At 43.9% G+C, this 21,953-nt stretch overlaps 1 protein-coding gene across 3 annotated transcripts in view; it reads right to left on the reverse strand.

Annotated features, from left to right (window-relative positions):
• LOC105201705 (MICAL-like protein 1) overlaps positions 1-21,953 on the reverse strand; it is a 77,088-nt gene that overhangs the window by 17,934 nt on the left and 37,201 nt on the right. The window contains exons 1-3 of one of the 3 annotated variants that reach the window (XM_039457149.1): positions 18,448-19,016; positions 7,216-7,516; positions 478-656 (exon numbers count right to left, since the gene is read on the reverse strand). In XM_039457149.1, the coding sequence (XP_039313083.1) occupies positions 478-656; positions 7,216-7,367 (331 nt within the window). In that variant the 5' untranslated portion in view covers positions 7,368-7,516; positions 18,448-19,016. Of the gene's footprint in view, positions 1-477; positions 657-7,215; positions 7,517-18,447; positions 19,017-21,953 lie in introns of those variants that run through there. The other 2 variants (XM_039457150.1, XM_039457151.1) reach the window with 2 other exon arrangements.

Genomic DNA, 21,953 nt, shown 5'->3' on the forward strand with positions numbered 1-21,953 from the left:
CGGGATCGTACACGTGATAGAGTCGTCTAGGGAGGAGCGATGAAAAGAGACGGTCGATAGCCGGATTGGTAGCAAAAACTGGCACCGGAATCGTCGTGTATTCCTCCGAACTATTCGCGACGTGCTTATTTAGGTCAGACCCGAATATCCTCCGAAAAGGAAAATAAAAATAAAAAAAAATGAGGCTGGCAAACGTTGTAGCCGCCGACACTCGGTGTGTTTGAATTATCCCATCGTTCGGGGATTTAATACGGCAACGATGAACAAGGAGCGAATCGAGGAATGAATTTAATTAAATCTCTCGACGCATTCCGAAAGTCGGAGAATGTTTGCTCTTCGTATAATAAGACGAACGTCCCGAGATAATTCCCGATATGCGCGAACGTTACTCACTTTAATAAAGTCGGTTCGCTTTCGGCAAAGAAATAATATCCAAGAGAGAAAGAGAGAGAGAGAGAGAGAGAGAGAGAGTCTCACCTCCGAAAGTTTGGTAAAACTGCGAGAGGTAGGTGAGAATGGACAATCGATCGGGCACGGTGCAGGACGCCATGTCCTCGGCGTCCAGGAGCGCGGGGATCCCGAGGTGCTGCTCGGCCGTCCTGAAAGCCAGCTCGTTGTTCCTGTACACATCGTCCTTGTTCAGACTGTCGAAGTCGCTGCAACAAAACAAAAAAAGAGAGCGAAGTGAGACGACCTGAGTTTTTGTCTCTCGCTAAGGAGGATTAATCTTCTGCTATCGGTTACTTCGACGCGATCCCTCGGCGGCCACATTTATTCCCTTCGAAGGCCACTCGATAAAACGTCGAACGTGTAAAAAGGACTCCCTGAATAAATCAGACTGCTGATTACCAGCCGGTGGGCGTGTATGGTGAGGAATCGCTTTTTTCATTAGAGCTAGTATAAATAAGCGCCGCGCTGCTGAATATCTGACTATCCCGGTGTATATGACGACGCCGCGGTTAAGTATGCCCCCGGTCTTTATTAAAGAAAGAAACAGTCGCGCGAGATCCACGTTGCAGTTATAACCCTCTTAATAAAATGAAAATGGAGGACGGATGTGACGCTGAATATCGAAGCGCGCAGCTGCGAGATAAAAAGAAAACTTCATGATTTTTACAAACGACTCCTCTCTCTTTCTGACACATATTTCTGTAACTTATTGAAGTCCCGGGGAGCAGCGTGCTGTCGGTATGTATATGGACATGTGTGTACAACCGGGATGTGCTGGGGAAATACGTAGGCGACACTCCCCAGCAGATTGCGTCGGGAATGTGTGACGCGAGTTAAATTTTCGCATGACTGAAAAGGTGCCACGAATGTGTAATTCATCTCGTACGTGGGCCACGGAGATCTGCCTCCGTTACCGAGGGAGATGATGGTCGCGGCGCGACGGCCGGGGACCACATTCATCGGGACATGCATTATTTATGAAGAAATGAAAGTGTAATGTAATTCTGATTAAACGAAAATAATCCAAATTAAAAGAACGCTCGCGACCGTTTCAGCACAGAGAGAGAAAGAGAGAGAGAGAGAGAGAGTTAAACCGTCGTTATCGCTATCGAAAGCCAACGCCGTCGGTGTGTAACTGCAAATATATAAGACACCGAGACACCCGTCCATCGTCGAAATGAAGTCGCGATATTGCCGATAAAATTTCCCTGGCGTCCCCGAGATCCATTCAAAGGGAGTTCAAAGAGACGGACCCGGGGGATCAAAGGTTCTGAAAAGGAAGCTTAAGTGTCCTCGCGTAACCGGAAACCCACACGATTGCGAAAGTATATTGCGCTCTCTTACTCGGCGGGCGTATCCCTTTTCCCCCGCAACTTACAGCCGCATTATTGTATATACGGGATTACGGTCTGCCATTTTGACTCTCTCTCTCTCTCTCTCTCTCTCTCTTTTTTACGACGCATTGATGCCCATTTTTTCGCGACTGTCTATACGTCGGACCACACGAGTGTGCTCCACTTTTAGGTAAATCGATATGCACAGGCCGCATACTGCTGCTCAACGACGGTTGAAGTAATACTTGAAATTCTAGGTCGAAAGATGAGCACCTGTTCGAGTTTGGCTGCTCGATTGATAGCGCGGCGGAATGGCAATCCTATATGCGCGCGCGAATGTTAAACTTTTGTTACTGATTTATGTGGAGCGTGAAATCGGCGCGTCACACACTCGTTTCCTCGCTCGTCAGAAATGTGTTGCAGCGCTGCGAAATTGCATCGTGATTATCGAGGATCGAAATGGTGTGAAATTCCAAGTGATGTGTATCAAGAACTCAATCATTTCTTTCGTTACATATATACGAGTATATATCCGCGGAGAGAGAGAAAGATAGATAGATAGATAGATGGAGAGAGAGAGAGAGAGAGAGAGAGAGAGAATGATGTCTCGATAATACACAATAAAATATCGTTTTCTCCTCTCGCCAATGCTCTCTCTTTCTTCTGTAATAATCTCCCGCGGCAAACTCCTGACTCGTCGCGACTCGCGATAAATTCGGGATCTGATGGACGACGGGCGGTCGTCTGGGACGAGGTCACGATGAGTCAGAGTTCCACCAGACCGGTGCCACACCCACCCCTTTTATTCTCGTCCTCCCGTCGTCCTCAGCTCCTCGCCCATCGCAGCCGCAAAAAGACCCACGAGAGTCGACTCGTCTTTCGGCTTATTGGTGATATTTCATCAGCGCACGTCATTCGGCTATCATTCGGTTAATCATCGTGATATGTCGCGAGACACGTTCTACTTTCCTGAAATTACAACTGACGGAAGGAAGGGGGAGATCCGCTCTTGAGGAAACGCGATGGAAATCTAGCGCGATGACGTTACACGTCGGATGAGAAACGAACGATATCCAACAGAAGAAGAAGAAGAAGAAGAACGCAGAGATAGACGAGTTTCATATCGCGGCATCAATCCCATCCCAATGCTCCGAATGTAATGCTGCGAGCGAGCGAGCGAGCGAGCGAGCGAGCGAAAGTTCAAACCGCATTATGCCCATAAATTCTCGCGCCTCGATCTATCCCGATATGCTTCACGTTTTAACGCGCGCGCGCGCGCGGGGGCATCCACAGAATTAACGTAACCCCACGAATTTCACCGAAGGAGCAAAGGTCTCTTCTCCGCGATCATGCGATTCTTCTTTCGATCGGTTAGGCGCACCTGTCGGTTTCACTTTCACTCGCGCCTCTCGTCGGAGATCCCCCCGTCACCCTCACTTCAAGATATTCTCACGTGATGCAGCGCTCTTCCGGGCTATATTCTCACCCGGGTTCTTCGATTCAGCGGCGGCTGCCCGAGAATAAAGGTCGACCGCGACGCGATCTCGTTTAATTTCCAATCGCCTCGTACGCAGACACTTAGACAATAACTATCGCGAGGCATTATGCGCATCGCGACACGGAATCTCTTTGTCCTTTGTCGCGGAAGTGAAAATAACTCCGGCGGAGTTCCGAAGTTGTCGCTTTTGAGAGAGGACGAGGAAGGAAGCGAGGAAAGGAGAAAATTTCGTTTCAGCCGCGGGAACGGAAGGTAATAAAAGAAAACTTCTCGCCGTTTTATTGCCCCCGCCGTTACGTCCGAGTAGATTTTGCCCCGGACTGACCGAGACAATGAGAGGAGAAGAGATGAGGAATGGCCTCGCAACGATCCTTCGCTCGCGATAAAAAGCGAATTCCCTTCGTCGTGAGACCTTGACTATTGGAGCGTACTTCCAAAAAGAAATCTCTCGTACGAACAAACATTTTCTCCCACAAAAAGAGAGTCGCTTTTTTTTCCTTTGAAGGAGACAATTTTTTTTTTTAAAGCCGTAAATTTGTACGTAACTTTTCGAATGATTTTCAAACGCGAATGTAAGCTCTCCATTACGTTCCATAAATATCGAGATAACGGACGAGGACGGATAATAACGCGTAACGCGTCTATCAAACTGCGAAAGTATCTAATTCTATCCGACGCAAAATCGAGTGGATAGGATAAGACGTCGATAAAAAGCCAAGACGAAGAGCCTTCGCGGAAAGACGATAAAGAAAGACGGGGGATCTCTTGTCTCGGCGAACGAGAGCGCATTCCTCTTAAAAACGCCATTTAATCTGTAACAGAGCACATCTTGTAAGTCACGGGATGTATCGGGATACAACGGGAACGGATAAACCCGCAGACTCTTCTTCTTCTTCTTCGCGGCTTATCCTCCGAATATATAATACACTTTCCAAGTGAATTGCGAAATTATTAATCTTATTGAAAAATTAATCGCCGCACGAACGGACTCCTTTCCTCTGGCGCAAGATTCTTTGGCAACGCGCATGCAACGGCACTAACGTATTCCGTTGTTTGTTCCGCTCGCGTTAACGTATCGAACGATTGCAATAATTATCAGATGTTTTCGACTACCCGAGGGATATTTATCTGGACGGCCGCCAGGAAGGCACGAGGTGTTGTCTTCATGAATAATTGAAGACAAATCTTCGCAATGTCCGCGATGTTGTCCAACTTTTTTTTTCACTTCTAGTTTATCGATTATCCGCCGAGGAGAATATATGTGGACGAAAAAAGAAACGTCGACTCATACGTTAACATTACGAGGTTAAAACTTTAATTTGGGAAATAACTCGAAACAATTTCATTATTCCAAATTAATTTGGAATAATTGGAAATAATTATTATTCCAAATTAATTCGGAATAACTTGACATAATTTTATTATTCCAAGTTATTTCCAATAATTATTCCAAATTGATATGGAATAATTTGGAATAATTTTATTATTCAGCGAAGAAATGCAAATTGTCAACAAGTATCGCGTCTGACCGTGAGCGAAGAAAGCAGGTTACATTCCGTAACACATCGGGCCCGCGTTATGTAATATGGAACTGGGTTAAAACGTATATCGTCAACAGACTGTAATTTGACGAAAAACGTTTCGAAAAACGTCTCGAGCGGTCAAGAATAGAATATATTCGAGTGAAGATGACGAATATATGACCGACCACCACCGTTCTCACGTTGCGTAACGCGACACAATTCCCCGACTGCATTCCGTTATCACCTATAAAACACCGGGGCACATCCTCCGTGTGATGGGTGCAGGCTGCTGTTGCTTTATCGATCGTCAATTCACTGAACTTCTATTTTTAGAAGGACCTTCCTTCGTCGCCGAGCGCCGTCGACGCGAAATCCTAGGATTACTATGAAGGGGACAATTCGTCGGAGATGCGTCGGAATCTCCAGACCTTTGCATCTTCGGGATCCCCAGAGATTCTCGGATATCTTAATAATTCCTCGGCCACTAAACGCATTTGGATACCAAGGTGAATTTCTTAATATTTTCCCCGCGGCACCTCCTTATATTAGGAAGATCGGAAAGTAATACCGTTTTTATAAATGAACGGAATCAGTAATTTTGTTAGTATAATCTATATTCAACAGTACAATCGCATCCATTTTCTATGATGTTCGTCCGCTTATTTATTAATTTTTTAATCCTTCTTCGAAGGAGCTACCGACTTTGATTCTATAACGTGACAATGCATATGTATACGCAGGAAGAAAAATTTTATTGCAGCATCTAAAAATTTAATTAAATATAGATTGGAAAATAGTTTTACGTTGAGCGACCAAAATAATTATGTAGGAAATTTGCACCCAAGCATGATAACGTTGCCGTAAACAGTATTGACGTTCTACCCTTGAGAAAAAACATTTGTTAACAGATTAAAATATATTTAGTCCGATACGATCAATCGAACATCGGGTTGGTTGAACAGTTATTTAGTTGCACAAAAAAAAGATGTAGTTTATATTCATGTCAACCATTCAAAATTTTTTGAACAAAGACTCAATTAAACCAGCTCAATATTTAGTTGCACGTATCGGACTAAATATTTTACTTTTTCAACAAATATTTTTTTTCTCGGTGCAGCGATCAAATTAAACATCCGATACAATTTTTTAAACGATGCAGTATAATTATTTTCTATATTTCAGCAAAATTGTTCTTTTCGTGTAGGAAAAAATAGACGCTATAAAAAATTAAAAAATTAAGACGGAAGGTACTCCCTCGCGTACCATATTCGCTCCATCGGACTATCGCCGTTTTCGATCATTGGAGCAATTCTTATAAGGGAAAAGCTTTGTAAGAGCAAGTAATGTTCAAATCGCCTTACCCACATTGTTCGAATTATAAAAGCCGATTAGCTTTCATCCAAAAAGGAATTAAAAGATTAATAAATAAGCTAATAAATCGCCATCACGGGAAATGATGGCGATTGTATTATTAAATAAGCATAAATTATATACACGAGATTAGATGAGAAGGCCTGTGTCAGTCATAGCGGTTCTCGGTGGCGAATAATAATCTTTTTAATTTTTAATTTTTACAATTTCCAACTCAAATTGCGCCTGGGAGGGACGATATTAAGTATGTTCCTTATACCATTAATATTACTATTCCGGCTTCGTAACTGTGTTTCAAGCCCGACGAACATGTGGCGCGCAGTTTGAGTCGAAAATTGTAAAAATTAAAAATTAAAAAAAGTATTTATTTAGCACCAAGAGCCAGTATGACTGGCACGGGTCTTTTAGTCTCGCTTTTGTTTTAATTTCGCCAGTACGAATGTAACGGATTATTTATTGTTCATAAATTATGTATTAACAGAACTAAATACATATTATTAACATTATTTATAACGATCATGTCAAAATACTAGTATCAAATAAGAATCTCGATGATACTCGTCTAACGGCACCTAATTAAGATGAGATACGGCCAAGTTGGACGGGGCGCGTGAGGATCCGAGCTCTCTGTTACTTAATTTACGCATAATTAAGATGAAACACAGTCAAGTCGGATGATGAGACGCGCGAGTGCTTGAGGCGGGGAAGAGAGGGGGAAGGGATTTCTCTCTCAATTTATGAGACAATCGGCTTAACGAGGACAATTTGAAGTCGCGTCAAGACGTGAGCGGTGCGTGGATTATTAAATCGCACTTTTAAGAGAACAGAGAACGTACGCGATCGACGATTGGAATCGATCGTTCCCACGAAGCGTTATAGTTCGAGAGAGAGAGAGAGAGAGAGAGAGAGAGAGAGAGAGAGCGCCACGTCACGAAAGATTCGGAAAAAAATAATTTCACGTCGTTATCCGTGTAATATAATATCTTTTCGAGATATTTGCCGCGTTACAACGGCGATTACATACTCGGTATAAACTTACATGAGGTCCGGCCGAAAGTGATGAATCATGGCGCAAAAGGCGAGCCCGTCTCTCCAGGAGGTGCTCATGTTTTGCACGTTTACACCCGGATAACCGTCAGTTATCCGACGGCACCAAAGCTCCAGCGCCTTCGTACCGCGTCTCTCGCCCATCGTGCGCTCGCGGCTTCCTTTTTCCTCCTGCGCGCTTTGCGAGAGACTTCCTCCTAGCGGCCGCGAACACCTCTCTTTCGCCTCGGCCAGAGCTCCTCTATGGCCTCTATGTCGTTAGCGCGATTCTCGCCCTAATACTAGTGTGGCTTCTGAAAAAAAAGAGAAACAAATTTTCACAATGTAGATTCGCAGCTGTGCACAATGTGCAACGTTATTCGTTATATCAACGACAACGATCGCAACGTTAAGTGTATCCTAAGATTAATCTCCGACTATGCTACGCTACGCCGTTACGTGTAAATAAATCTGAGATATTTTCTCAGAGATCTCTCCGGCTTGCAGCGTCACGATTGTCGCGGTCAGACAACGTCAAAAGAGAGGAAGGAAGGAGGGAGGGGAGGAGAGGGAAGGAGGAAGAGCGAGAAAGAAAAGAAGAAAAGCGGAGTGTCGCCGCAAATCGGTAGCGGCGCCGCCGATCGAGTGTGCGTTTTGTCGTAACGGGCCGCGACGTCGTTGAAAGCTGCCGCTAGGCAGCTAGCGGGACGGGAGAAAAAAAAAGGGATTGCGAGCTATATAATAAAAATCGCGAACGCCGTTCGATGACGGTCGGAGACCGAATGATGTTTTGCGCAACGTGAAAGCGGGTGGCTGCGCCGCGGGAGCAACCGCCGCGTGAAACCACGCGGCGGGTCAAGCGTGAAACCGCGCGCGCGTTTTATGCGGCGCGTTCGTTAGCCCTTCGTTATTGTTCCACGCATCGTTTCCCGCTTAAGGATGCTTTGCCTATACAATGCCTATACGAGTTATCGAAATTTGAAAACTGACTCTTCTATTCTTTTTTTTTCTAATTGACAACAAAAAAGTTTTGATCGCGAATGCCCGAATTTTAGCCTTGAAATTAACTTCAAAGAAGAAAACAATGAAAAGTTTGATTTATGATGGTTTTTGCAGCGAAAATTACTATATTTGGCTGTAGTTTTAAATAAATGACTTTCAAACGAGTAATGGATCTAAATGAATCTTGCACGAATGTTTATTAGAGTTTTATTATGGTAAATGTAAAAATTTTTACGTTTTAATTAGTAATGCCACTTCCTCATCGAATTTGCAAATAAGTGTAATATAATATTAGCATATAAATATATAAATTATTTTAGAGGAAAAGAGTTCTCACGTTCAGACGCGAGTTAGCGTCATTTATTATTAAATTGATTTTCAATAATAACATGATAACTAATTCTTGTTCAACTTGAAACTGCGTTTTGTGACTGAAAAATGTATTGTACAGTTTAGTGAACTTGAAAAGATATATAAAATCACACAGTAAATACAGTACCGGCAAAAATTATATCATCTTTCGATTTTTGAAGCATAACTTTCATCGAAGTGTATCGAATGCACGCAAAATTTTATATTAAACACTTGATGAAAGGTACACCTTGTACATAAAATGTAATGAGATTTGACAATATGTACTATGATCTTCGAATTTCTTATTAATTTTTTCATAGACCCACTTTTGTGCTTTCTTTGTTTTTCGTGTTGCAATCATTGCTTTTACCATCATAACATAATTTAAGTAGTTAGATTTAATATTCCATATTATTTATACTTGTTATGACTCAAAATTAATTATAATTAAAATTTTATATATTTTAAAAATTTTTAATAAAAATAACTTTTCACCAGTTGCTGTTTTCATTATTTGACAAAAAGTTATTATTTACGTAAGTTGTACTTATCATCAAAATACATTATGATGTAATAGAGATTCATGCCCTTTAAAACGAGTTATGCTAAAAAAAAAATCGAAAGGTGATATAAAATGAGTTATGACCGTTAAAATGCTTCTCATTTGTATTATGTTTTCACATTATCGGTCGAATAAGTTCTCTAATATATGATAAATTATTATATTAGTACATAAATAATATAATATCAGTATAAGTACTACAAAACGCGATTTTATGAAATTCTTATATTTCTGGTGATGTTTAAAAATATGACCCATGCATTCTTAAGCACGAATGAGAATCCACGAAGCGAGAAAATTCGCCGAAATCAACGAGAAAGAAAAAACACACGCCAGGGGGAGAAGGAAAGGAGGAAGAGGAGGAGGCTGTCGTAACGGCGCTGTTATGATATTTCGCGTGCCGATTAAAAAATTCAGGAACCGATGCTTTATGTAATGGGAAAGCCGGGTACTGCATAGAATAATTTATAAGTTGGAAAGAAATCGCATTGATACTCCTATTTTCACCTTTCTCGCGAATCCATCGCGAGTAGCGAGTCGATAAATGAGAGAGAGAAAGAGAGAGAGAGACGGAGAAGAGAAGGTAGCTTCCGAGAAATCCATTCAAGATCATCCCGCCTCTCGTTCTGTATAAGCGTGACGCTGAGATTAACGGCGGGGCGAGAGCTTCGCTCGACTTTAGCGCAAACACGAAAGTGGACCAGCAGCGGCGACACGTCTAAATGAGATTCGTAATTTGCTTTAAAACGCGCGATAAAGCATAAGCGCGCCGCCGTGTGGTGTTACGCATTACGCGCGATATCACATGAGCGCGAAAAACTGGAACGGATAGGTAGTTAACGGGAAAGTGCTCGGTCGATCCTCGCATTTAGTCTAGTCCGACCGGTTTCTACTAAACACGGCCTCCTATCTGTAGCAACGCGTTTGTCCAACTATCCCACGGGTCTCTTTCGCGGGGAGAGAGAGAGAGAGAGAAAAAAAACTCGCACGAATGTGTTTCCAGTTTTTGCTCGCAACCTAGCTATTAACAGCGTAAACGCTTATGGCTTCGCGAAATTCTGTGTTATTTGTCGCGTATATTTGATCGCGGCGGGAGAGCCGGTGTCGTGTAGCCGCAATATATTTTTTTTTTATTGTCAACGCGCCTTTATCGTAACGCACTTTTTCCATTCTTCGGAACTACGCGTCGGATTTCCACCGCCTTTGTGTCCTCTCTCTTCTTTTTCTCCGACAACAAGTCCGCGACACACTTGTCTCATCGGCTTTCACCGGCGGACAAAAATCATGACGTTTTATAGTCAGCAGAAGCCGTCGCCGCCGCCGCCGCCGCCGCCGCCGAGCCTCAATGTCCGCTTTTCCGTTCTCGGAAGGGAAGGAAAGAAAAAAAAAAGAAAGAGAGCTTCGGACGAACGCTCGCGTCGGACGGTTTTGTATAAATTACGATGTGTAATCAGGTTCAAAAGCTTTAAAGTTCCAAGTCGCTTTAACGCGGCGTGCGCTTCCCGCCTCTCCTCACCGTTCTCTCAGTCGTTAGGGACTCCCCGATTGCAACGGTATCCCAGAGCGCTGCGCACCGTGATTAATGGTCCAGCCGTGAGTGAAACGTAAGTGCGCAGAAATAAGTAAAAGTTACATGCGGCAGAGTGGTCGGCCTTGTTCACCGTTCGCCAACAGCCGCGAGGCTGTAAAGGCCGCATTACAGGTGAGACACCGTGAGACACAGAGGGGGCGGATGTTCCGTCGCGCCGCGAAGAAGAAGCGAGGACGCAGCCCTGACGCGGGACGGGCGCATAGAGACGAGGCGCGAGCGAGCGACCGGTTTCCTTCTACTCTCTCGAAAAGCTCCAATGCAACAAAGACGTCTCATTTCGTCTGGCGCGATAGATAAGACAGTCGGCATCTTCCGCTGGCGACCACCACCGTATAGGTCGCGTCGCGCGCGATAGTTCTCTACCAGCAGCGATTTTTCTCCTCTCGCTCTCTCTCTCTCTCTCTCTCTCGAGCCACTTAATCGTTGACGCCCCGCGATAAGATCGTCGAGGTGAAAACCGGACGGGCGCGCGCGTTATTTACGAGCCATTCTACGAGAATCAGGTGAGAATCGGCGGAAACAATTCAAGTGAAAGTAAAAAGTATATATATATATATATATAAGTTAAAGGCGAAAATTATTAACCGCGCGCGCTCGGGGTCGACCGCTCGCGCGAATCAAGGAGATCTCCCTCGACAATTCCGCCGATGTATGTATGTGTGTACGTCGTATACGCTTTCGCGCGATTTTAACGCTATTACGATATTTCGCTCTCCGACTCTCGCGAAAAGCTAATATTTAACGTGCGATCGCGCGCGGCGGCAGCGGCGAGAAGAGCGAGCAGGGTCGTTCCCCGCGGGGCTCAGATCCCAAAGGCAAAACGGCTCTCGATATCAAAGAAGGGCTTGCCTTGCCGCAGCGAGCCTTTCGAAAGACATCGGCTGGCCGCGCCGCTCTCGGCAAAAGTGAAGGTGCGTCTATGTGGCCCCGCGAGCGAGCCCCGAGAGAGGAGAAAGAGAGAGAAAGAAAGAGAGAGAGAGAGAAAGACAAGAAGAGGCCTCATGAAAGATTCATGCCGACGAAGAAGACGGCCCGCGGCGTTGCGAGACACCTGCGGTAACGTCCGAGTAGTTTCACAAGAGATTAGGATGTCCTCGATATTTTTACAGTTAGTCGTGTCCTGGAATCGAGGAATGGACACCGGCGGGTCACTTCCAACCGTGTAGCACCTATGAGCACCCTATACGTGCCTCGCTTTTATATTACGTCTCTCTCTCTCTCTCTCTCTCTCTCTCTCTCTCTCTCTCTCGATCGACGTCCGGCCGGATGACACGGTTAAAGAATGGCCACGGAGACGCTCCGTCTGAGACGCGATTGACTTTCTCGCGCGAGGAGCAGGAGGAGACGAGCACAAACGCCACTTCTTAATTCGCTCTACTTCTCTTCCGTCGTTACGTGAACCAAAGGAGCAAATCGCAAGCGTTTTACGTTACCTCGAGCGTTTAACATTGCCGAGTGTCGACGATGAACGATGGAAGCGTGGGACGCGAAAGCTTGGAAAGCTTTCGTTTCGACAGTCATCAGGCCTCGAGAAGTGACACTTCTCGCGAAAGAAGAAATGTCGAACGTACGACGCCGGCTGTTTACTCTCTTCTCTAAACTTTAAATCTCTTAGTCTAGGACGGGTGACTCTCTCTCGCGGGTGACATCGAATTTTTGTTTCGTGTCTAAATGTCTTGAATAATAATCCTAGCCATTAACGAGGGGATGAAAGTCGGATCTCGAGAAGAAGACGCTAAATGTCCGCGTCTATTAGGATCCGGCTTACATATACGGTTAATTTGTTGAGAATCTAGCGCACGTGAGAAACTCTTAACCATAGTTAACGCACGTGTGATAATGTTTAGGCGTTAATGTTGCAACGTGCTCGCGATTAATCCCACAGACGCGATGCTGCTCTTCAGAGTTAAAAGCGCAAGGGGAGTTAGAGACTATTAGAAGGAACAGCGCCGGGAGACTTTCCACCATTTGCCGCCGTCTCCATGTCGTTAGCGTCTACTTACGCTAAATTACGCGGTTAGAGAAACCGACATACAAATTCACTCGGTAAAACGCGCCAGAAAAAGAAAACATGCTCGCGTCGGCAAGCTAAGTATCTAATGCAGCGCCGTCCGAGATTTTGTAATTTTAAATTTGTAATTGAAAATGTATCGGTGTTTATGTCTATTGTTCCTACTTCTCACTTTGTAGCCGTTTTCTTGCAGCATGTGACGCTCGTTTTCGAAAGTCGTGGGAAATTGCTAAAAGTTCTTGACGTGTATTATTTTCTATTTAACAATTTAATATTATTAATATTATATTATGACTTATAATAGAAAATTTTAATTCAAAGTACATAAATATATACGATAATACAAAGTAAAAATATAATTCTATTCATATGTTTAAAATGTATAATTAAAGAGTACATACATAAATTTATTATAATTATAACAAAACAAACTTACATATATAATATTAATGGTATTATCCACCAACAATTTTCCGCATTATTCAGAGATTATGAATGACGCATCAAAAATTTAATTCTTCGTGATCACACGCGGTCAATTTCAAAAAGACTCTAAATTTCCATTCAAGTTCAATTGCTTTATAAAAAACATTAAAAATTAAAAAATAATATACTAATAATCTACTAATTATCAGTATATTATTTATTTTTCAATTGTAACATTCCAAATGTTTATATGGCTGATGATAAGGCTTATAGTTCAGTTCCAGTTAGTAAACGTTCCAATTATGTAAAAAATCTATTTTTTATAATTAAAGTTCTTTTTCGTTACCATATAATTTTCGTAAAATTAGTCTTTTTCTTAAATTAGTTGTGCTTATCAATAATCCGAGCGTTTCTTATTTTGATAAAAAAATTGTGATTGTTTAAGTAAAAAATAATTTTTCAAAAATGTTTGCTTTCACGATTTTTTAAGATATGTTACAATTAAAATCTTTACAAAACAGCTGTATTTCTATGTTCTACAATGTTCAAAGTATGTTTAGTAATATTTTTTTACTTCAAAGAATGAAAACTATGAATACGGCAATTGGCTAAATGCGCTGAGGTTATTTTGACCCCGGTATGATCGTTACGGAACTTTCAAGAGGTGTGACCACGAAGGGTTAATATGAAATGGTAATGCGGCATGAACGACACATTTCAATTTCAAGCCCAAAACTGCAAAGTCCTAGGCAGCAGCACTGAGCCAGCCAACACGTATCTTCAGGTACATAGGAGTCGATGAATATTTAACGCTCGAGTATATCTATTATCCTTACACAGTCTCGAGCCTATTGATTTTCAGAGGCTTAAGTGTCGCGAATCCGATACATTGCAACACGGAACGCTCTTTTAATCCCTGGAAATTCCTTGTTTTATCGCCGATCTCGTCGCGGATACGCACGCACCATCCCCGGCGACTTGGAATCGCGATGTCGCGGCGGCACTCGACCCGCGTCGATAAACTCGCGTGCGGCAATTAAGGATCGCACTTTAACGAGCGCAATCGTCCCGATCGCAAAAAGCGCGGCTAACGTTCCCGCGCTTGAAAATACGGTTAGACGAAGAGAAGAGGAAGGCCCGTTCGCCGCGCAGCCGGCCGTATGATCTGTGAAATTTATTGCCGCGTCGCGAGACGCGCTAAACGACAGCATCGATCATACAGATGCGTTATAACGAGACGTACGTCTCATTATCACACGAGCGAGGCATAAAAAGAGATCTCTCTCTTTCTCTCTCTTTCTCTTTCTCCCTGTTTTCATCCTCGTATCCGTCTTATTCGTAGAATTCACGACGAGCGTGGTGGTTCACTTCAAAGCGGATCGGAATCGATCATCTCGTGTGAACTACCTCGCGAAAAAATGGAGAAAACCGGCGCAGACTGGCGGCGACGGCGGACTTAACGAGCGGCCAAGATTAGCGCGAATGAAGACCGCCTGGTTAAAGCGCCTTCATAAAACCTAAATAACGCGCCGTCGTTAGCTTTAACGATATGGATACGAAGTATCGTGGACGCGACGGCGCGCGCCCGTAAATTTTACGGAGCAATTTTACGAGCGAGCGTGTGCTTTTCATGAAAGCGTATAAAGCGCGCGTTTGTTCCTATTTTCCTTACTTTCACGGAAATCTGCGAGAAAAGATCGTTCCGCGAGCTCGAAGAATCGCGCTCGCGTCCGAGTGACTGCGACCTTGATCCCTTGTCGAAGGAAGGCAGCAACAACGCGCGCGGGCACCATTGTTCGCCAAGATCACTTTTCCCTCTATCGAAGAAGAAAAGCTATCGTGTATATATCTTCGAGCGTTTCACGGCCTCGAGCCTTCAAGCGTAAGGGGAAGCTTGCAGAACTCGCAACAACGGCGAAGGCGTACGTTTGCGAAAAAGGGCGCAGAGGTCCCGTGCAGGAGAGAGGGGGTGGAGAGGGGAAAGGCCCCGAAATGATTGCGAGGGGCAATCGAGCACGTCGGTGGGAACGCCAGTCTTTCCTTCCAGGAAGGTAATTTCAACGTTGGCGGGTAGGTGGTCACGCGATTGCGTCTTACAACACGTGGAGCAGCCGCGGACGGACGGCCGGACCGGCGCGGAGTGAGCTCAAAGCGAACCGATCCTCCGCATCGAGCCGAGTTAAAGACTACCTGTCCGAAAGCTGGTGTTGTCGAGGGTCTTTGGCTTGGCCGAGCGAGCCCTTCCGCCCTTTCTCCCTTAAAAAAAACTACGCCCATCGGAAGGATGAGGTGCCGATCGAGCTGCTCCGAGCCGGGGAAGGCCCGACCAACCAAAAGGGTGGTGTCTGTCGCCTCTCGTATCGTTCTTGCCCATAAAGAGGCTGTTTATCAACGACTACTTTTAGAAGCGGTGACTCACGCGCGCGCAGAGATACACCACGTCGTCCCTATACCGAACGAACCTGTCCATCGTCACGCGTAAACCACGGGGAGCCACTGGCTCTGGCGCACACACTCGCACACACATTCACACACACACACACACACTCTGTGGCGCCTTTTATCTCTCATTTCCGCCGAACCGGGATTTCCTCGTCGTTTTGCTCGCACAAACGAGCCTTAGACGGGTTTTTAGCCGGCGTGACTCACTACCTTCTACTCTTCTTCTTCTTCTTCTTCGGACGTGCGTGCAACGAGATTCGGCCGATCACCGTGAAAAGAGCCCGATAGCCGCCCGGATGGACTCCCCGCCTGGACGGTACACTTAATTCGGCACGTTTCTTTAAGGCGCCTCAACTCCAAACGTGTAGATGCATATTATTATAGAACCGTTTGACCGAAGGGGGGAAAAAAGAAAACAGCTCGCGTTTAAAACGTTAAACGCGAGGCAAAACAGTCGAGAAAAATTATTCCGATCGCGATAAACCTTCCTCATCGGGCAGCCGACAGACGGAAGAATTTATCTCGCGTGCGGGAATTTTAGCACGCGAACGCGCGCTGACCAGATGGGTGCTGGTCTCGCTGGTTTATTTGTCGCGAAGCCGAGGACGGCGACCTCGTTTGCGACGCGGCGACGCGCGCGGCTAATCTTCCACGCGGCTAGGAACGACGAAGACACTCCTCCGGCACTCATAGCGCACGTATGAATATGTATGGGACGTATCGTAATGGACCTGTGTGATGCACAGCTCCGCGCGGAATTGGCCGTCTCTCTCTCTCTCTCTCTCTCTCTCTGGTGCGCGCGAGATAAGATTTATTCCCCCTAGAAAACCGATTACGTCGAACGGCCGCTAATGGATTTATCAGTACGGGAAATTCTGCTTCGGAGAGTACGAGAATGTACAGAGTGTCCCGGAGGGACGAGTCACTTAAGAAATCCATTACTCGAAATGGAGATCGTCGCGCTGACGCGGCGGCAAGGTGACGCGCTTGCAACGCTAGCAAATAGGCGAGGAGGAAACGACGCCGAGATCTCGTGAGCGAAAAGAAAACGAGAACCGTGTCTCTCTCTCTCTCTCTCTCTCTCTCTCTCTCTCTCATTCTCCCTCTAACGCACGTCCGTTGAAAAAAACCGGTATATTTAGTAGTAGTGTCTCGAACGAGCGGGTTGCGCGAGCGAGCGCCTCACGGACAATATTCGGCGATGCGCCTCTCTAACTTTGTTCTTTTTTTTTCCTCTCGCGCGTGCACCTACACGCTCGCGCGCGCGCACATACGCGTGAACCGAGGATACCGTGGGAACGGGCCCTGGCTTAACAGGTAGTAAGACAGTCGCGTCTCTCCTTCTCCCTCTCTCTCTCGCCCTATCTATTCTCTATCTCTTCCTTTTCCACCGTGTTTCACCACGCAGACAACGTGCATCCGTGCGTGCAGTATCGACCTTCATTGAATTTTTATGGATATTCTTATTTCGCGTTGTTTACGCGCGATCTCTACGATCTCGAGCGATCCCCGGACGCCCGGCAGTATTGTATAACGGACAATTCAGAGAAACTCGACGTAGTCCCCAGACGATCAATAACATTGCGCAATACTCAAATATTATGTAATAATCGAGCGTCTGGGACCGCTTTATTCTCTAATGCTCGATTTCTTCGCACCTCCCGATACACAGAAATCAAATAGTAGACATCAAATTAACAATTCATTGTCTTTCATATGTTAGAATATAAAATTTTCTTGAAAGAATTCGACAATCTCAAACAGGCATAACTTGCTGGCATAAAGAAACAAAATTTCTTCATATTAGCAAATTATGTCTGTTTAAAGATTATCAAATTCATTCAAGAACCTTTTATATTCTTGCTTATATATAAAACAATGAATTGTTGTCTTTTACATTGTTAAAAATTGACAGCAGAATTTAATACAACAGAAGTAAATTTCAAGCAGGTATATTAAAAACCTTTAATGGACACTTAATGTTGTCGAAAGTGCTAAATTTCATGCACATGTTTTTCAGTTACAAATACATTTTTTAATGTGTAACTTGAAAATATATTGAATTACACGTCATTTTTAACAGTGTAAATAAAGATATTAAGAGAGAAAGACCAATTAATAAGATACTAAAATAAAGATCTTTGTCTTCATTAAGATTAAGATTTCAATGAAGAAAAGGAATTTGTAATTAAGTTAATTAAAAATTCATTTTCTTCACTAAAACCTCTAGTTATTTATTTAACGAACGTTCTTTATATTATTAACTTTCGGCACAAAATGTACTACAATTTTACTAGAAGTTACCATATTCTCTGAAAGATATGAATAAAGTTATCTAGAGGTAAAGAGATTAGGCATAAATCTCGTAGAGTGCAAAGTCACTCCAAGAGTGAGTAAACGTTGAGCTTCTGCAATTTTTCGAGCGATTTGTACCTCGAATTAAAGAGTGAAAATTAAGCTCGTGCAATTTTTCTGAGTGATTTTAAATGAAATTAAAATTGTTCACTCTACTAGATTCAGAGAATAGAAAAGGACAAACGCGTGGAATGTTAAAACAGGTTGAAACGACACGTTTTCCTCTTTTTCTCTCTCTCTCTCTCTCTCTCGGTACGCACGAGTATGTCGAGAATGCGTAAACACTGTTGTGATAAGGCATCAAGTTGTATACACACAGAGTGACATAATCGCAGAACTTGCGCAAATACCATGTCCTCGCGTCAACAGTCGAGTGTGTGTACATTGCAAAATGAGAACAAAATTCAAAGAGGAGTGTTAAAAATTGAAGCGTGCAAAGGCACCTCCCTTCGTCGCCCCCTTCCGTAAAAGTTACGCATTCGCGAGAAGGTCCGTTACTCACCTTACGTCACTTGCGCGACCAACTTCGCTCCTTTCTTCCGGTCCCGCTCTACCTCTCTCTCTCTCTCTCTCTCTCTCTCTCTTTCTCTTTTGTCGCGCGTTGTCCACGTCCACGAGCGCCGCCGTTACGCCATTTAGATTCGCTCTGGGGTTCCTCCACTAGTTGAATGTAAAACTGACAGTCGCGACCGCGAGCGCAGCTTGCTCCAGTCCGACGTGGCCGCGTGCGTGCGTGCGTGCGTGCGTTCCTGCGTACGCGTGTGTGCGTGCGTGCGCGCGCGCACGTATCACGGCAACGCGCTCCTCCGCAAACCGCACACACGGACGACGTTCCTAACCTCAACCTCAACCTCAACCCCAACGGCTCCCCGTGACGATCGTGACACGGCGGGGTCTGCGCGCCTCTGCGTTCGTGCGAGAGCGCGGGTTATCGCACGCTCCCCCTCGGCTGGCTCGACGCGCACGGCGTTGCGCGCGCGAGAGCGAAGCGTTTCTCTGCACACAACACGGATCACGTTAGCGCGCGCGTAAAGTCGCGTTCACGGCGCGCGCGCGGTGCTGCGACTGAGACGCCGCGCGCGGCGTGCACGGTTTTAAGTCCAACCGCGGCCGGACGGCGGTGGCTGGCGGTGGCGTCGTCCTCGTCGGCGAGGCTCGCCCTCTCGCTCGCACCGCCGCCGGGAGTGACCCTATCCTATCCTCCGCGCGCGCGAGCGACTGACGCGTTCAGATTAAATGCACTCGCGAGACTCGCCACTCTTTCCTCGAGACGCGACCGGTAGTTCTAGCGGCGTTATCGGATGTACATACACGGACGCCGGTACGGTAATTTCAATTCGCTGGTACCCGCTCGCGGATACCAGCGCTATTCCGTGTCCCCTCGTCTACGAATCTCTTCCTCGTTCAATACTCCAACTCCTAACTCCTTCCGAGTACTAAGATAAATGTGATTGAACATATCCCTAACAGCACGAGATATCGTGCGAATATTCTAGAATATTCTAGATATCGTGCATATATTTGTACGATATTACGATATTCGTTCGATATCACGTGCTGTTGGGATATTCTCTATATCAGCACAGAAAAGAATTTCAGTATCGAATCAATAATTTATTGTTTCATATACGTATAAATATAAGCAAGAATATAAAATCTTGAAAGAATTTGATAATCTCCCACATAGCACGGGGAACTCCTGGAGAGCTCTTAGGGAGCTCATCAAATTTTTTTAAGCTTCATTTCAAGCTTCAAAAGAACTCGCACAAAGTTTCCCGTGAACTTCTACGTCTGCTTTTGAGAGCTCCCTGTAAGCTTCATTTAAGCTCCCTAAGACCTTCATTTAAGGGAGCTTAGCAGTCTGAACTCCCAGAGAGCTTATTTCGAATTTTGGAAGCTCCCTGTGAGTTCAGAAATCTGAATTCCCTAGGAGTTTATTTCTTCGAATTTTGGAAACTCCCTAGGAGCTCGGCAATCTGAATTCTCTGGGAACTTAATTGGAACTTTGTGCTGTGTGGTCTTCAGCAGATAACAAAATTTTTTCATGTTAGCAAATTATGTCTGTTTAAAATTATGAATTCTTTCAAAATTATATTCTTGCTTATATATAAAACAATAAATTGTTACTTTGATATTTTTTTCTGCTTGACACATGGAAATTATTATTATTATTATATAATCTTAAATATGTTTTTATAAGATAAAAATTTAATTATAATCTTTAAATACTTTAAGATATTTGTAAAAGTAACAAATAATGAATAGAATATTAAACCAATACATGAATAACACGAGAAATAAGATGAAATAAGATGGCATTTTTTAATCAAAGCGGATTTTCGTGCTTAATAATATTTTCATATCAATTATTAAACATTTTTCAGTTCTATAAGCTGCGATTATAATTGAACTTAAAACGTAAACTGAAGCTAGAAATAATACCTCAAATTAATTTGACTGTCAGATTTAATAATGATGCTACACAAGCATCTTACAAATCTGGAAAACTTACTACAAAAAATATGTTCAATAAATTATATGAAAATTATTAAGCACGAGGATCCGCTTCGACTAAAAAATGGCAAACTTACTGCGAAAAATATATTCGATAAATGATACGAAAATATATTATTAAGCACGAAGATCCGCTTCGACTAAAAAATGGCACTTCTTGTTTCTTATTTAATAAAGTAAATTATTTTAAATATTATATAAAAACTAACGTCTAAAAATAAATTTGTTAGACAGCTATAATAGAGTTTACGAGAATAATTTGATGATGTTAAAATTTTTTTTAAGAAATCTTATGTATTTGTCAAGATAATACTTTTTTGTATTTATTTTATAAGCAATAAAAAAAAATTAAAAACACGTTTTTAGGACGAGCAGATTTAGGATGTTAAAGACAAGCGTTTTAAATTAGATATTGATTCATTCAGATGTCTTACAAATTTCTATTATTTTTAGAATAATCAAAATTTGCTCGTATTTTTCGCATGTTAATAATATTTCATATTTCATATTTCAAGTTAATTACATGATTAAATTATTTTATCTCGTAAAGTTTTATAAAAATTCAACTCCATCCGATCTGGATGTTCAGTTACATTTACGTTAAAAGGATCGGAATCTCCATTCGCGGAAATATTTCGTTATCAGTAGAAATCAGAAACCGCGATAGCCCGCGTATGACTGTCTATATGGTCTCTGATGAGTGCTCGCGTTACGTTATCTCATTACGCAGAGGAATACGCGATATATTTGTTGCTCATCACCTTTCGCACGGATGACGCAACGCTCCACTTATGTTCTGGCTCTGTGCAACAAAAGAAAAAAAACAACGTACCGTGATGTCACGAACGCTGATCAGGCCCTTGGGGGCACAAATCTCTCAGCTGCTTCGCAACCGAGTTTTCGAAAAAGATGGGAGGTGGCCTTTGTGTCCGCATAAATCTCGGCAAAAACGTTGGCTCGTTATAGGCCAGGTGTTACGAGCGTGCAGTACAATACTCTTTGAATCGACAGAAAATAGAGAACAATCCGTGTCTCTTTTGCAGGGGCTCCTTCTCCGAGAACCGGGTGAAAAAGAAAAAAAAAAAAAAACCCTAGCAAGCCTGTTGGCGCGAGCTCGTTTCGGCTATCGAGGCTTCGACTAAAATCACTTTCGCCATCGTCGATTACGTTTGCGGAGTAAACGCGCGGAGTCGACGCGATATAACGGACGGATCTAATCTGGATCCTGCGATCTTGAGCGTCCGATCGAATTCACTTCGCGTGATCGTGACTCGTTGTCGCGGTATGCGACGTCGAGCGTGGGTCGAAGTTGGTCGTTGCAAATCGCTTGCGCGACAGGCAATAAAATCCCCGCGCTATCGGAGCGCGCGCGAGCGCAATTGTCGATCCTTCGCGTACCGTCGCTCGCTTGAGATAATCGGTGATAGCTGGCTTACGTTTGTCGACCGTTTAACACGGGGATTAACGCCGTGGGCTGCGAGATATTACTGTCGT

This window comes from Solenopsis invicta, chromosome 14 (assembly GCF_016802725.1).
Source record: "Solenopsis invicta isolate M01_SB chromosome 14, UNIL_Sinv_3.0, whole genome shotgun sequence".
Classification (NCBI taxonomy): Eukaryota; Metazoa; Arthropoda; class Insecta; order Hymenoptera; family Formicidae; genus Solenopsis; species Solenopsis invicta.